This window comes from Muscardinus avellanarius (assembly GCF_963383645.1).
Source record: "Muscardinus avellanarius genome assembly, chromosome: 16".
NCBI classification, from domain to species: Eukaryota; Metazoa; Chordata; class Mammalia; order Rodentia; family Gliridae; genus Muscardinus; species Muscardinus avellanarius.
The window spans coordinates 48,496,975-48,510,739 of record NC_137802.1 but is presented as its reverse complement, the minus strand read 5'-3'; the positions used below and the strand labels follow the sequence as shown (position 1 = coordinate 48,510,739).

At 47.8% G+C, this 13,765-nt stretch overlaps 1 protein-coding gene across 1 annotated transcript in view; it reads left to right on the top strand.

The window, feature by feature from the left end:
• Positions 1-13,765, top strand: part of PIP4K2B (phosphatidylinositol-5-phosphate 4-kinase type 2 beta) — a gene marked incomplete at both ends in the record, with an annotated part of 32,097 nt that overhangs the window by 10,711 nt on the left and 7,621 nt on the right. Inside the window, 2 exons of the mRNA XM_080712154.1 lie at positions 8,001-8,098; positions 9,849-9,945. Coding sequence (XP_080568280.1) covers positions 8,001-8,098; positions 9,849-9,945 — 195 coding nt within the window. The remainder of the gene's footprint in view (positions 1-8,000; positions 8,099-9,848; positions 9,946-13,765) is intronic.

Sequence of the window (13,765 nt, the reverse complement as noted above, 5' to 3'; positions counted from 1 at the left end):
CCTGGGATCCTCCTGTATCAGCCTCCCAAGTACTGGGATTATAAGTGTGTACCTCGACACCTGGTGTGGCTTAACCTTATTTTCAGAATCAGATTAGTGATACTTTTTGGAGGTGATTGCTGGGAATTGAACCCAGGGGCATTTTACCTCCTAGTTACACCCTCTTTTTTGGTACTGAGGAATGAACCCAAAGGCATTTTACCTTTGAACTATACCCCAAGCCCTTTCTATTATTTTTATTTTTATTTTTGGTACTGGGTTCCTGGAAGCCCTCTAGCTCCGGGCTACACTCCCAGACCTATTTTTACATTTTTATTTGGAAACAGGGTCTCCTAAGCCCGCGCGCGCGGCTGGCTTCCCGATCCTCCTGTCTCTGCCTCCCAAGTGCGGGGATTACAAGCGTGCGCCACCATGCCCAGCCTCTATTATTTTTATTTTGAAACAGTGTCTCACTAAATTGCTGAGGTTGGTCTCCAACCTGCAAGCCTCTTTTCTCAGCCTCCCAAGTACAGGGAGGATTACAGGCCTACTGTGCCTGGCGCCACCATGCCTAGCAAATTAGTGATACTTCATGTGAACTATCACATGTTAAAAATTGTAGCATTTGCCTGGTGTGGTGGTGCATGCTTGTAATCCCCGCGCTTGGGAAGCGGAGGTTCATAGTCAGCCTGGCTGGCTTAATAGACCCTGTTTCCAAATAAATAAAAAATATAAAAATAGGTCTGGGGGAGCCGGGCGTGGTGGCTCATGCTTGTAATCCCAGCATTCGGGAGGCTGAGACCGGAGGATCGCGGTTCGCGGACAGCCTCAGCTACGTAGTGAGGCCCTCTGCAACTCAGTGAGACCCGGTTTCAAAATAAAGAATAAAAAATAGGGCAGGGGGTGTAGCTCAGAGGTAGAATGCCCCTGAGTTCCATCCCCAGACCCGCAAAAAAAAAAAAAAAAAAAAGGTCTGGGAGTGTAGCCCAGAGGTAGAAGGGCTTCCAGGAACCCCAGTACTACCAAAAAGAGAGAGAGAGAGAGAGAGAGAGAGAGAGAGAGAGAGAGAGAGAGAGAAAGGAAGGAAGAAAGAAAGAAAGAAAAGGAAAAGAAAAGAAAAGAAATTGTAGCATTAGCTGGGCATGGTAGCACATACCTGTAATCCTAGTACTTGGGAGGCTGAGACAGGAGAATGTCAGATTTGTGGACAGCCTAAGCAAGAAGTGAGATTCCATTAACCCAGGAAGATCCTGTTTCAAAATAAAAATAAAATAGGGCTGGAGGTGTGATTCTACAGTAGAATTCCCCTGGATTCAATCCCCAGGACCAAAAAGAGAGGAAGAGAGAAAGAAAGAAAGAAAGAAAGAAAGAAAGAAAGAAAGAAAGAAAGAAAGAAAGAAAGAAAGAAAGAAAGAAAATAGCATAAGCCAAGCACAGTGATGCACACCTATAATCCTAGTACTTGAGAGACTGAGACAGGAGGATCACAGGTTCAAGACCAGCCTTAGCAACTTAGTGAGGCCCTCAGTAACTTAGTGAACTCCTGTTTTAAAATAAATAAACATAAGACTGGAGGTATAGCTCAGAGGTAGAATACCCCTGGGTTCAGTCCCCAGTATCATCCCCCATACACGCACATACACACAGTATTGGAATGTAGCTCAGAGGTAGAATACCCCAGTAACAAAATGCTGGTATAGAGCTAAGAGGTAGAATGCTTTTGGGTTCAATCCCTAGCACCACACACAAAGAATGAATAAATAAAAAGAACAGTGTAATAATATATACGCTTGGTATATAATGGTAGGAAGCCTCAGTGTCCTCTGGAAAGCATTGGTCAGTAAAAGCAGCAGGTTCTTTTTGTTCCTTGTATTGAACCCAGAGACCCTCTACCACTGAGCTGTGCCCTCAGCACTTATGGGGGTAGGGATTCAACCCGGGGCATTCCACCTCCAGCTGTGACCCCAGCCCTATTTTATTTTTTGAAACATTGTCTCACCAGGAGCACTGTAGTTTAGAGGACAGCATTAGGAAGTAGTGACCCTCATCAGCCTAGTGAGACGCTGTGGTTTTTTTTGTGTGTGTGTGGTACTGGGGATTGAACCCAGGGGCATTAGTGAGGCCCTTTGCAACTCAGTGAGACCCTGTTTCAAAATCAAGAATAAAAATAGGGCTTGGGGTGCAACTCTTAGGTAGAAATGTCTCTGGGTTCCATTTCTTTTCTCTCTTTTTTTTTTTTTTTTTTTTTGGTGGTACTAGGGTAGAACCCAGAGGCTTTCTACCTCCGGGCTATACTCCCAGACCTTTTTTTTTTTTTTTTTGTGGTACTGGGGTTCCTAGAAGCCCTTCTACCTTCGGGCTACACTCCCAGACCTACTTTTACATTTTTTATTTGGAAATGGTCTCCTAAGCCAGCGTGGCTGCTGGCTTCGAAACCTGAGCGATCCTCCTGTCTCTGCCTCCCAAGCGCGGGGATTACAAACGTGCGCCCCGGCTCCCAGACCTTTTTTTTTAAATATATTTTATTTGGAAACAGGGTCTCGCTATGTTGCCAAAAACCTCACTAAGTAGCCGAGGCTGGCTTCGAACCCATGCGATCCTCCTGTCTCAGCCTCCCAAGTGCGGGGATTACAAGTGTCGCCACCACGCCCGGCTTCTGGGTTCCATTTCTAGTACTGCAAATAAATAAATAAATAAATAAATAAATAAATAAATAAATAAATAAATAAATACAAAAGAAAGGGGAAAAAAAGAAAAGAAAGAATAAAAAATCAGCCAGGCATGGTGGTGCATACTTGTAATCCCAGTACTTGGGAGGCTGAGACAGGAGGATCCGGATTTGCGGCCAGCCTCAGCTACTTAATGAGGGCCTCCACAAACTTAGTGAGACCCTGTTTCACAATAAAGAATAAAAAAATTGGGCTGAGGGTATAGTTCAAAGGTAAAATACCCCAGCAGTTATTTATTAATACTTGTGGGTTGGGTGTGGTGGCGCATGCTTATAATCCCAGTACTTGGGAGGCTGAGACAGGAGGATTGTAGGTTCAAAGCCAGCCTTGGCAATTTAGCGAACCTCTCAGCAACTGAGTGAGACCCTATTTCTAAATAAGAAATAAAATTGGGCTGGGGTGTAGTTTGGAGGTAGAATGCCTCCAGGCTCAATCCCCAGAACCAATATATATATTTGTAGCCTTCTAAACAGTTCCTCTGTCTTTCCTGTGTCCTGTGTTGGCCTCTCCAGTCTTACTGCTGTGTTACCTGTGCTGCTGCCCTCTGTGCCCCTGGGTACTCACCGCTTCTAAAACAGGCACTGTGGTTTGTAACTCGGGCTTGTTTCTGACTGTTCTCACAACCTGGGATTCCATTCCTATCTTCTTTTTTTTTTTTTTTTTTAAACTACCATCTAAAAGCCATGTATGATGGCACATGTTTGTAATCCCAGTACTTGGAAGGCTAAGAAAGGAAGATCATCAGTTTGAAGACAGCCACAGCAAGTAGTGAGAAAATTATCAATGTAGGGAGACCATGTTTCCAAATAAAAACAAAATAGGGTTCGGATGTAGAATGTCCCTGGGTTCAATCCTCATTGCCAATAAATAAATATTTTTAAAAAGTGCTGAGGGTGTAGCTTGGAGGTAGAATGCATCTGGGTTCAATCCCCAGTTCAAAAAACAAAAAACAAAAAAAGCCCCTACCATCTAAAACCTTCCTCATATGCCTTTCTCCATAGTTTCCTTTAGCAACCAACTCTCAACTCTCATTCACAACCTGGGCAGATCAATTTTTTCCCCCTTGTACATCTTTCTTTCTTTCTTTCTTTCTTTCTTTCTTTCTTTCTTTCTTTCTTTCTTTTTTTGTGGTACTGCAGATGGAACCCAGGGGCATTCTTACTTCTGAGCACACCCCCAGTCCTATTTTTTATTCTTTATTTTGAAACAGGGTCTCACTGAGCTGCAAAGGGCCTCACTAAGTAGCTGAGGCTGTCCGCGAACCACAATCCTCCTGTCTCAGCCTCCTGAATGCTGGGGTTATGAGCGTGCGCCACCACACCCGGCTTTCCCTTGTACATTTCATTCTTCCCTTATTTTTCTCACAGTGCTGGGCATCAAACCTAGGGCTTCTTGCATAGTGGGCAAGCACTCTCCCATGGAGCTGCACCCTATCCTGAATCAGCCATTTCTCTGTTTTCCATCTCCTCTTACCATAAGGCAGGTGTAGCACTCCTCGGTCACACTGTGTTAGTTACATGTGTCTGTCTTCCTAGTCCGTGGGAGACCACATCTTGTTTTTGTATTCTCAGCCTCTGGCACAGTATTGATATGTAGTCAATTAATTGAATAGTAGTTTGGCAGAGTCTAAGCCAAATCGGGAAAGATGTTGAATGCCAGGATAAGGAGTACAAACTTTACCCTGAGGTTGATGAGAAGCCATGGTAGGTTTCCAGCAGGTGGTAACACGATCTTGTAGATTCTTCTAGTGTCGGCTGCTCTTGGCAATACCAGGAGTTGCCCTATTTCTAGCCTGATGTGTAAGGGCTGGGAGTCTGAGCCCTGCCCACAGTAGCCGCCTCCTCTGACCTCTGGTGGTCTTGGTGTCTGTCCACGTGCTCTTACTGCATGGTGTACTTTGAGTATGTCTGTGTCGTGGGTTTGGCTCATCTCCCTGTTTCTTCTTGTTTCTTTAGGATGCACAACATGTATCTCCCTCATCCCCTTCCTCCTACGCACATACCTGCCATAGAAAAGTGTATGGCAACTTTTTAAATAAGTACTGATCACTTGAAATTGAATTGAACTCTCTGGAGATAGAAAATTTAGTACAACTAAAATAAAGTATAATTTCCAGAGTGAATCACCTACATGCGATCCATTGGAAACAAGTGGTGAGAGTTTGTCTAGTTGACATATATTAATTGCTTACCAATAGATTATTCAAATTGAAAATCTGTTATTGGGTGGTATAATCAAGAATAAAGATGAGCTGAGTATGGTGCCACAGGCCTGTAATTCTAGAATTTGAGAGGCTAAGGCCACCACGCCTAGCTAAAAAAAAAATTTTTTTTGTAGTACTTTTTTTGTGGTACTGAGAATTGAACCTAGGGGCATTCTACCCCTGAGCTATACCACTAGGCCAATTTTATTACTTATTTATTTATTTAGGTGCCAAGTATTGAACCCCAGGGACTTTTACTGGTATGGAGCTCAATGACTTTGTACTTCCAAGCCACACCCCGAGCCCTATGTTTTATTCTTTCTTTATTTTTTTTGGTGGTAGTGGGGATGGAACCCTTCTGCCTCTGGGCTACACTCCCAGACCTATTTTATATTTTATTTTGAAACAGTCTCTTAAGCCAGGGAGGCTGACTTCGAACCTGTGCCATCCTCCTGTCTCCTCCGCCTCCCAAACCCTGGGATTACAAGCGTGCGCCACCACACCCAGCAGACATTTTACCTCTTACTACACCCCCAGGCCTGATTAATTTTTATTCTGAAATAAGGTCTCACTAGGTTGATCAGAGTCTCACTACTTGCCAAGGTTGTCCTCAAACCTGTGGTCCTCCTTTCTCAGCCTCCCAAATACTGGGATTACAGGCATGTGTCACCAGGCCCAGATTCAAAATAATTTCTGTGTGTATGGGGGAGTACTGAAGATTGAACCTACCTCTGAGCTACACCTTCAGTATCTCACTTAGTTACCGAGGGCCTCTCAAAGTTGCTGAGCCTAGCCACGAACCCACAATCTTCCTGGGGGTGTAGCTCACAGGTAGAACGTCCCTGGTTTCGATCCCCAGTACCGGTGTAGAGACTCAACAAACTGCTGACAAAGACTGACTGGCACCGAGTCTCTGCCTTACTGTCAGCCACACTCCTACCGACCACATCTTTTTTTTTTTTTTTTTTTTTGCGGGTCTGGGGATGGAACCCAGGGGCATTCTACCTCTGAGCTACACCCCCTACCCTATATTTTTTATTCTTTATTTTGAAACAGGGTCTCACTGAGTTACGGGGGGCCTCACTAAGTAGCTGAGGCTGTGAACCGCGATCTTCCGGTCTCAGCCCCCCCCCACCCCATGCTGGGATTACAAGTGTGCGTCACCACGCCCGCCCGGCTCACTGCCTCTTCTAATGCAGGCGCCCCCACTTTCCTCAGCACCTCCCTGAGTAGTGCACTGGGCTTTTCACCAACTCTGAGGAGGAGCGGCTCCCTGCCCAGTTACTGCATTAACGTGAACTTCCTCTAGTCTCTGCTGTTTCTAAATTTTAAAAGTTTAGAATATAAAAGGGGCAGCAAATTAAATGCCATTTCCCCCATTTATGCTCCTGAAGGAATCCTAATGACTGTAGGTTATCTTCTCTGCCACATGGGGCCTCATTGAGATAATAGGATTTGCAAGAAAAGTATCTGGGAGACACTAGGCTGTTGTCCCCTGCACCCCAGATCCATTAAGTCAGGACTCAGGTTTCCCTTGTAAATCCTGAATGCATTAGTGGCAGCTGGGTTGAGGGTCAAATGTCAGATACTCTGCTGTGATGGGAGAGGACATCTGTGGCTCATTAGACCACTAATTGGCTTAATGGGTTGGGGAAGGGCAGGAACTACCTTCTTAGCTCTGCACCAATGGGGAAATGGCTCCTCATCCAGTAGCCTGCTCCCTTAAGGGGGATGAAAGATGCTGAGAAGGTTTGTCCCCAGTAGGGGCAGGGCATCCTGCTTCATCTCCAGTTCAGCATAAGCAGGTAATGGCCTGGGGAGCTGGCCCTGTCTTCAACAGGAGAGGCAGTGAACCAGTTGTCACTCCTGCTCATACTAAGTCTAGCTCTTCACTCTAGAGGCACGAGTTGTTCTCAAAGACCCACTCGCCTCTTTTCCTGCCACAGTTTTGTGTGTGTGAGAGAGAAAGGGGTGGGGGGATAAGAGAATGAATAGGGATAGGACCCAGGGGCATTCTGCCTCTGAGTTATACCCCCAGCTGTTTGTTTACTTTTTTTGTGGGTCTGGGGATGGAACCCAGGGGCATTCGACCTCCGAGTTACACCCCCTGCCCTATTTTTTATTCTTTATTTTGAAACAGGGTCTCACTAAGTTGCAAAGGGCCTCACTAAGTAGCTGAGGCTGTCCACGAACTGCGATCCTCCGGTCTCAGCCTCCCGAATGCTGGCCACCCCGCCTGGCTTCTGTTTATTTTTTAGTTTGGGTCTTTCTAAGTCACCATTCACTGGCCTTGAACCTGCAATCCTTTCTCAGCCTCCCAAATACTGATTACAGGCATGTCCCACCAACACCTGGCTGAAATCATCAATTAGTATGAACATATTCAAAGGCTTTAAATATGTCTAGGTTGGGGAACATTTATTCGTTGATCCATTTATTTTTACACTTAACAAATATTTATTGAGTACCTGCTATGTTCAAGTTGTGCAAAGAACCACAGAGCCCCCAAAGATCAGTTAGATGGTCTTTGCTTAGAAAAATCAGCAAAAAGCTAGGTGTGGGGGCACATTTCTGTAATCCCAGTACTTTGGAGACTGAGACAAGATTGTAGGTTTCAGATCAACATCAGCAACTCAGACCCATAGAATTTAGTGAAACCGTTTCAAAATGAGAAATAAAGAGCCAGGGGTGTAGCTTAGAGATAGAACGTCCCTAGGTTCGATCCTCAGTACCAAAAAAAAGAAAAAAGGAAGATCAGTAACAGTGTGGCCAGCTGACCTTGAGCAGGCCTGTGAAATTTATAAGTATTAACTACAATATGCAGGAGGCTGTGAGATGGCCAAAGAAGGGTACAAATGATGTTTTAGAATTCCAAGCAGGGAATTCTGGGATCTTCATGGAATCATAGAAAACTTCGTGTAGGAGGTCCCTTTTGAGCTGTACTCAATTGGGTAGGGAGAATTTTAACAGGTAGATATGAAGTTGAGAACTTAAAGAGAAAAGCAGAAGTAGACTAGAAGGGATCTTTGCGTGGATGGTCTCTAAGCAGGTTGCCTGGTGGAGAATCTCACCCTCTTTTTGCTTCACAGATCAATGAGCTGAGCAATGTCCCTGTTCCTGTCATGCTAATGCCCGATGACTTCAAAGCCTATAGCAAGATCAAGGTGGACAATCATCTCTTCAATAAGTAAGTCGTCGACTGAAGGGGCTCGGGATTTGGGGCAGCCTACCCTTCAAGTCTCTGCCGAGCCCGCACCTGGCAGGGTGTAATAGTGACCTGGCTCACACTGGCTGAGAAGGTGCATTCTTCATGTGCCTCTCCTTTGGCATTCTGTGGTCGTCGCGCTCCGCCAGCTCCCTCCGGTGTCATTGGGCTGTGGCGGGGTCTCCTGAGGGCCAGCTCTGGAGAGGTGAGCTGCTCGGGAGCATCCGTGTCCGGTGTGTCTGGTGTGTCTGGGGCAGTGAGCTTCAGGCAGGGCCCTGGCCCGGGACGTGCCCTCTGCTGGTGAGCGAGCAGCCGCTGAGCACGCGCTGGCTGCAGGGCGCTAACATGACTCTTCCCATTTTTGTTCCTGTGGCTCCAACCAGTGTCTGAAGGTTGTCTGAGACCTTGCTGGAAGCCCTCCAGCAGCAGCTCCCTGCGCAGCGCGAGCCTCCTGGAGCCCTTTTGAGGCCTCGTGTTTACCCTGCCACGGCTGCCTCAGGGACCTTTTGCTGCTCACTCTGCTCCCCTCCACATGTCTCTGCTGGTTCCTCTCCACCGTCTTGCAGCCTCCACCACCCCACCTGCTGGGCTGCCATGCACCCTTCCCTGACTGTGAGCCCAAGAAATGCTTGATTTCAGAACATCCTTTAGTGGCCCCTCTCTGCCATACTTAGTAGTAACGCCTTGTTCTTGAAGCCGTCTGTCTCCATCACTGCTGCCTGCTACGTGGTCACCTGAGGAAGGAGGCGCAGCCCTTTCTCAGGCAGGAAAGGAGGTCGTTTTGTTTAGAGGCCGGTACTCAGGGTGGCACTGCACATCTGCCCTTCAGAGTCCAGTCCTCTGGTGAGCGGGCCTTCACACCATGGCCTACAGTAGAGAACCAGTCTCCTACTTTCTTCTATCCTTTTGTCCTTTTAACAGCTGTTTATTAGACAACAATGCTGTTTACTAGAAGAAAGTAAAAAAAGGCAGACTAGGCTCTTCATGAGAAGCCATTCTTTTTTTTTTTTTTTTTTTGGTGGTACTGGGGTTCCTGGAAGCCCTTCTACCTCTGGGCTACACTCCCAGACCTATTTTTACATTTTTATTTGGAAACAGGGTCTCCTAAGCCAGCGCGCGCGACTGCCTTCGAACCTGCGCGATCCTCCTGTCTCTGCCTCCCAAGTGCGGGGATTACAAGTGTGCGCCACCACGCCCGGCTGCCATTCTTTTTTTTTGGGGGGGGTACTGGGGATTGAACCCAGAGGCATTCTACCTCTGAGCTACACCTTCAGCCACCCACACTTTTTTATTGTAGTACTGAAGATTGAACCCAGGGGCATATTACCTCTGAGCTACACCCCCAGCTCAATTTTATTCTTTATTTCGAAACAGGGTCTCACTAAGCTGTGGAGGGTCTCACTAAGTAGCTGAGGCTGGCCGTGAACCCTGATCCTCCTGTCTCAGCCTCCTAAGTACTGGAATTACAAGTGTGCGCCACCATGCCAGGCCCCCACCCTTTTTTTGAAATAGGGTCTTACTAGGTTGATGAGAGTCTCTACTTGCTGAGGCTGTCCTTGGACCTCCAGTCCTCCTGTCCTAGCTTTCCAAGTACTAGGACTCCGGGTGTGCGCCACCTGCCAGGCTCTTTGAGGGGCTCCGCTGTCAGAATCAGGCTCTTTGTGGGGCTCCGATGTCAGGTTGATGCTGAGTAAGGAACAGCTCACAAAGCCGTGTCTCCACTTTTCCCTAGGGAGAACCTCCCCAGCCGCTTTAAGTTTAAGGAGTACTGTCCCATGGTGTTCCGAAATCTCCGCGAGAGGTTTGCAATTGATGATCAGGATTACCAGGTACTTGGTCTTGGTGAAACCAGAGGGCTTGGGAGTGGACTGGGGTCAGGAAGCCACAGGACAAGTAGAGGGGAAGTGTCGGGTGTCCTTGCTGTGCATTTCCCTGTCTGTCTCTCCAGCAGGCAGTCTCTCCCCAGGACTGTGGGCTCTTATCTGGGCGAGGGCCTTAGCTGAGCTTCCAAGGTACCTCGTGGGCTCAGGCTCCCGTCCCCGTCCTGTCCCCGGGCGGGGGAGCGGCGGGAGGGAGAGGAAGGCGTGCCAGCCAGTTCATTTCAGTCTGACATTCCCAGTCTAGGCTGAAGAACCCTCTCCTTCGTAGTTTGACTAAGAGAGAGAGAGAATTGTTGCCAGCGAGAGATGAGGCCTCTTAAAGCAGATAAGACAGATTAGAAAAGGAAGACTTCAAGGGTAGTGTGACCTCTTGGCAGGTATGCGTGTCATCTCCTAAATGCGTCTCCTCTCCTGGTGGTGGGAGTGGGGGAGGCATAACAGGGCAGCGGCCTCCTTCAGCGGTGGAGCCGCAGTAGAGCCACTGGCTGCCTGGGGTGGTCCGCCCAACTCAGGACGTGGGAGTCTGACACCCAGTCCATGGCTCTGTCCCTTCTCCACCTTGGACCTTCTACCCTGACAGCCTAGTGGTGAAGGTAGGGGGTGGTGGTTCTGTTGACCTTATAGCAATAAGAAAGTAGCTGAGGTGGGTGTGGTGGCGCACGTTTGAAATCCCAGCATTTGGGAGGCTGAGACTGGAGGATCACGGTTCGTGAACAGCCTCAGCTACTTAGTGAGGCCCTTCGCAACTCAGTGAGACCCTGTTTCAGAAATAAAAAAGACTAAAAAATAGGGCTGGGGGGTGTAGCTCAGAGGTACAGTGTCCTTGGGTTCCATCCCCAGTACCACACACACAAAAATAGCTAATTTTCAGTCATCTGGGGAAAAGGGGAGTGTACAACACAGTGAAACCCAAAATGGATGCCCAAATTCTTTTTTTTTTGCGGGTCTGTGGATGGAACCCAGGTTCATTCGATCTCCGAGCTACAGCCCCTGCTCTTTTTTTTTTTTTTTTTTTTCCTTTATTTTGAAACCAGGTCTCACTGAGTTGCAGAGGGCCTCACTAAGTACCTGAGGCTGTCCTTGAACCTGTGATCCTCTAGTCTCAGCCTCCCAAGCAATAGGATTACAGGCGTGCACCACCACGCTTGGCTTTTGTTTATTTTTGGGGGGGTACTGGGGGTGGAATCCAGAGGCTCTCTACCTCCAAACTATACCTCAAACCTATTTTTATATTTTATTTGGAAACAGAGTCTCACTAAGTTGCAGAGGGCCTAAGTAGGCAAGGCTGTCCACAAACCTGGATTCTCCAGTCTCAGCCTCCCAAGTACTGGGTTACAAGCATGCCCCCCACACCTGACTATCTACATTTGCCTCTGATCGCCTCATGGGCATATGGCTGTGCTACAGATTGAAATGAGGGTAGAGGGGCTCCATTCTGGGAGGGGCTCTGCTCAGAGCCACCAGTGACTTAGAGTCAGAAGAGGCCCCCCTGAAGCGAGGCAGGCAGAGCTGTTCCTCCCCCTGGACTCACAGCTGAAGGTCTTCCTGGTAGAGGCCCAGGTGGGCAGAGAGGCCATTCATGTAGCCTGCTCAGCATTTCTGGGCATCCCATTTGTGTGGGGGTGTTCCTTTAATGTTAGCACCTTGCCAGAGACTACCCAGAGCTCCTCCAGACTCAGTTCCCCCATGGCAGTGGTGCTGTCCCCTCATGAGTTTTGTGAGTGGCAGTAGGTGACAGTGAAGAGGAGAATCCTCAATAAAAGGTAGGGGAATGAGCCAGGCGTGGTGGTACATGCCCCTAATTCCAGGACTTGGGAGGCTGAGGTAGGAGGATCTCAGGTTTGAGGATAGCCTCAGCAATGTAGTGAGGCTCTCAGCAACCTAGTGAGATTCTATTTTAAAATAAACAATAAAACAGGGATGGTGGTATAGCTCAGAGAATGCCACTGGGTTCAACCCCTAGTACCACAAAAATAAAATAAATAAAAGATGCAGGGAAAAGGTACTTCTGAGAGCAGATCCCCAGGACATAGTGTGTTCTTGGGAATAGGGCAGCTGGGATCTTCCCATGCTCTGCTTCCCAAAGTTATGCTCAGTGAACACCTGCTGCTCAGCTCTTACCTTCTCCCACCCTCCCTTGGGCTTCTGTTTCCTGATCCATTGGGAGCAGGGCCTGGAGAATGAGCAGAGACTGAGCCAGAAAGACTCCAGGGGCTCCAGCCCAGCACAGAGGCTGTGCTCAGCAGATGAGGATCCGCCTCCTGCTTTGAGACGGGCTTTCTAGCATCAGGAGAACACAGGCAAACCAGCACGCTGTGTCCATTGCCTCTGTACTCTAGGCCTCCTGCATTTTTCCTAAGTTTAGTCCTTGTCACCCAAGAGATTGGGAAATCCGCTTGGTCAGTCTCTGTGTTTTCCAGATGAGAAAACTTTGGGTGGAGAAATTAGACAGCTCACACAAGGTCACATGGCTTGGGGGGGTCAGGATTAGAGCCTGGCCCCTCATATCTGAAGTGGTTCTAGTTAGTAGGGTAGCTACTAACTATCCTATCCTAGCATGGGAGAAGGGGCAGGTGATAAGAAACAACTCCGGTCACTGTAGAGAAAGATTTTAGGAAGGGATGTGAACACACCAAGAGAAAAGGGGTATGAGGTGCCACCTGGGATTCCGAGTCCTCTGCCATAGTGCTGCTGACCTTTGAGTAATCCGACCATCAGAGAAGACTCAGCTCAGCAGTCTGAGCCCGAGTGCCGCTCTGGACTACAGCAGTAGTGTGTTTGCCTTGCATGTGAAAGGCCCTGGATTCGTCCCCAGACCACAAAATTAGAAAAAGGACCCAGAGCCAGGCGTGGTGGCACATGCTTGTAATCCCCGCGCTTGGGAGGCGGAGACAGGAGGATCCTGCAGGTTCGAAGCCAGCCGCTCGCGCTGGCTTAGGAGACCCTGTTTCCAAAATGAAAATGTAAAAATAGGTCTGGGAGGGAAAAGGGCTTCCAGGAACCCCAGTACCACCAAAAAAAAAAAAAAAAAAAAAGAAAAAAAGAAAGAAAAAGAAAAAGGACCTGGGAGTGGTGATATATGCTGTAATCTTAATACTTAAGAGGCTGAGACAGGAGGATCACAGGTTCGCACCCAGCCTCAGCTACTTAGGCCCTCTGCAGCTGTTTTAAAATAAAGAATAAGCCAGGTGTAGGGGCGCACGCTTATAATCCCAGAGCTTGGGAGGCTGAGACAGGAGGATTGCACAGGTTCAGAGCCAGCCTCAGCTACTTAGTGAGGCTCTCAGCAACTTAGTGACCCTGTTTCCACATAAAATATAAAATAGGTCTGAGAGTATAGCCCAGAAGTAGAAAAGCCCCTGGGTTTCACTCCCAGTACCACAAAAAATAAATAAAATAAATAAAGAAATAAAGAATAAAAGCTGGGCGTGATGGTGCACGCTTGTAATCCCAGCGCTTGGGAGGCTGAGACAGGATGACTGCACAGGTTCGAAGCCAGCCTCAGCTACTTAGTGAGGCTCTCAGCAACTTAGTGAGACCCTGTTTCCAAATAAAGTATAAAATAGGTCTGGGAGTATAGCCTGGAGGTAGAAAAGCCCCTGGGTTCTATCCCCAGTACCACACACACACACATAAACACACACTAAATAAATAAATAAGAATAAAGAGCCAGACGTGGTGGCACATGCTTGTAATCCCAGTATTTGGGAGGCTGAGACAGGAGGTTCCGGTTCAGAGGATTGCACAGGTTCGAAGCTAGCCTCAGTTA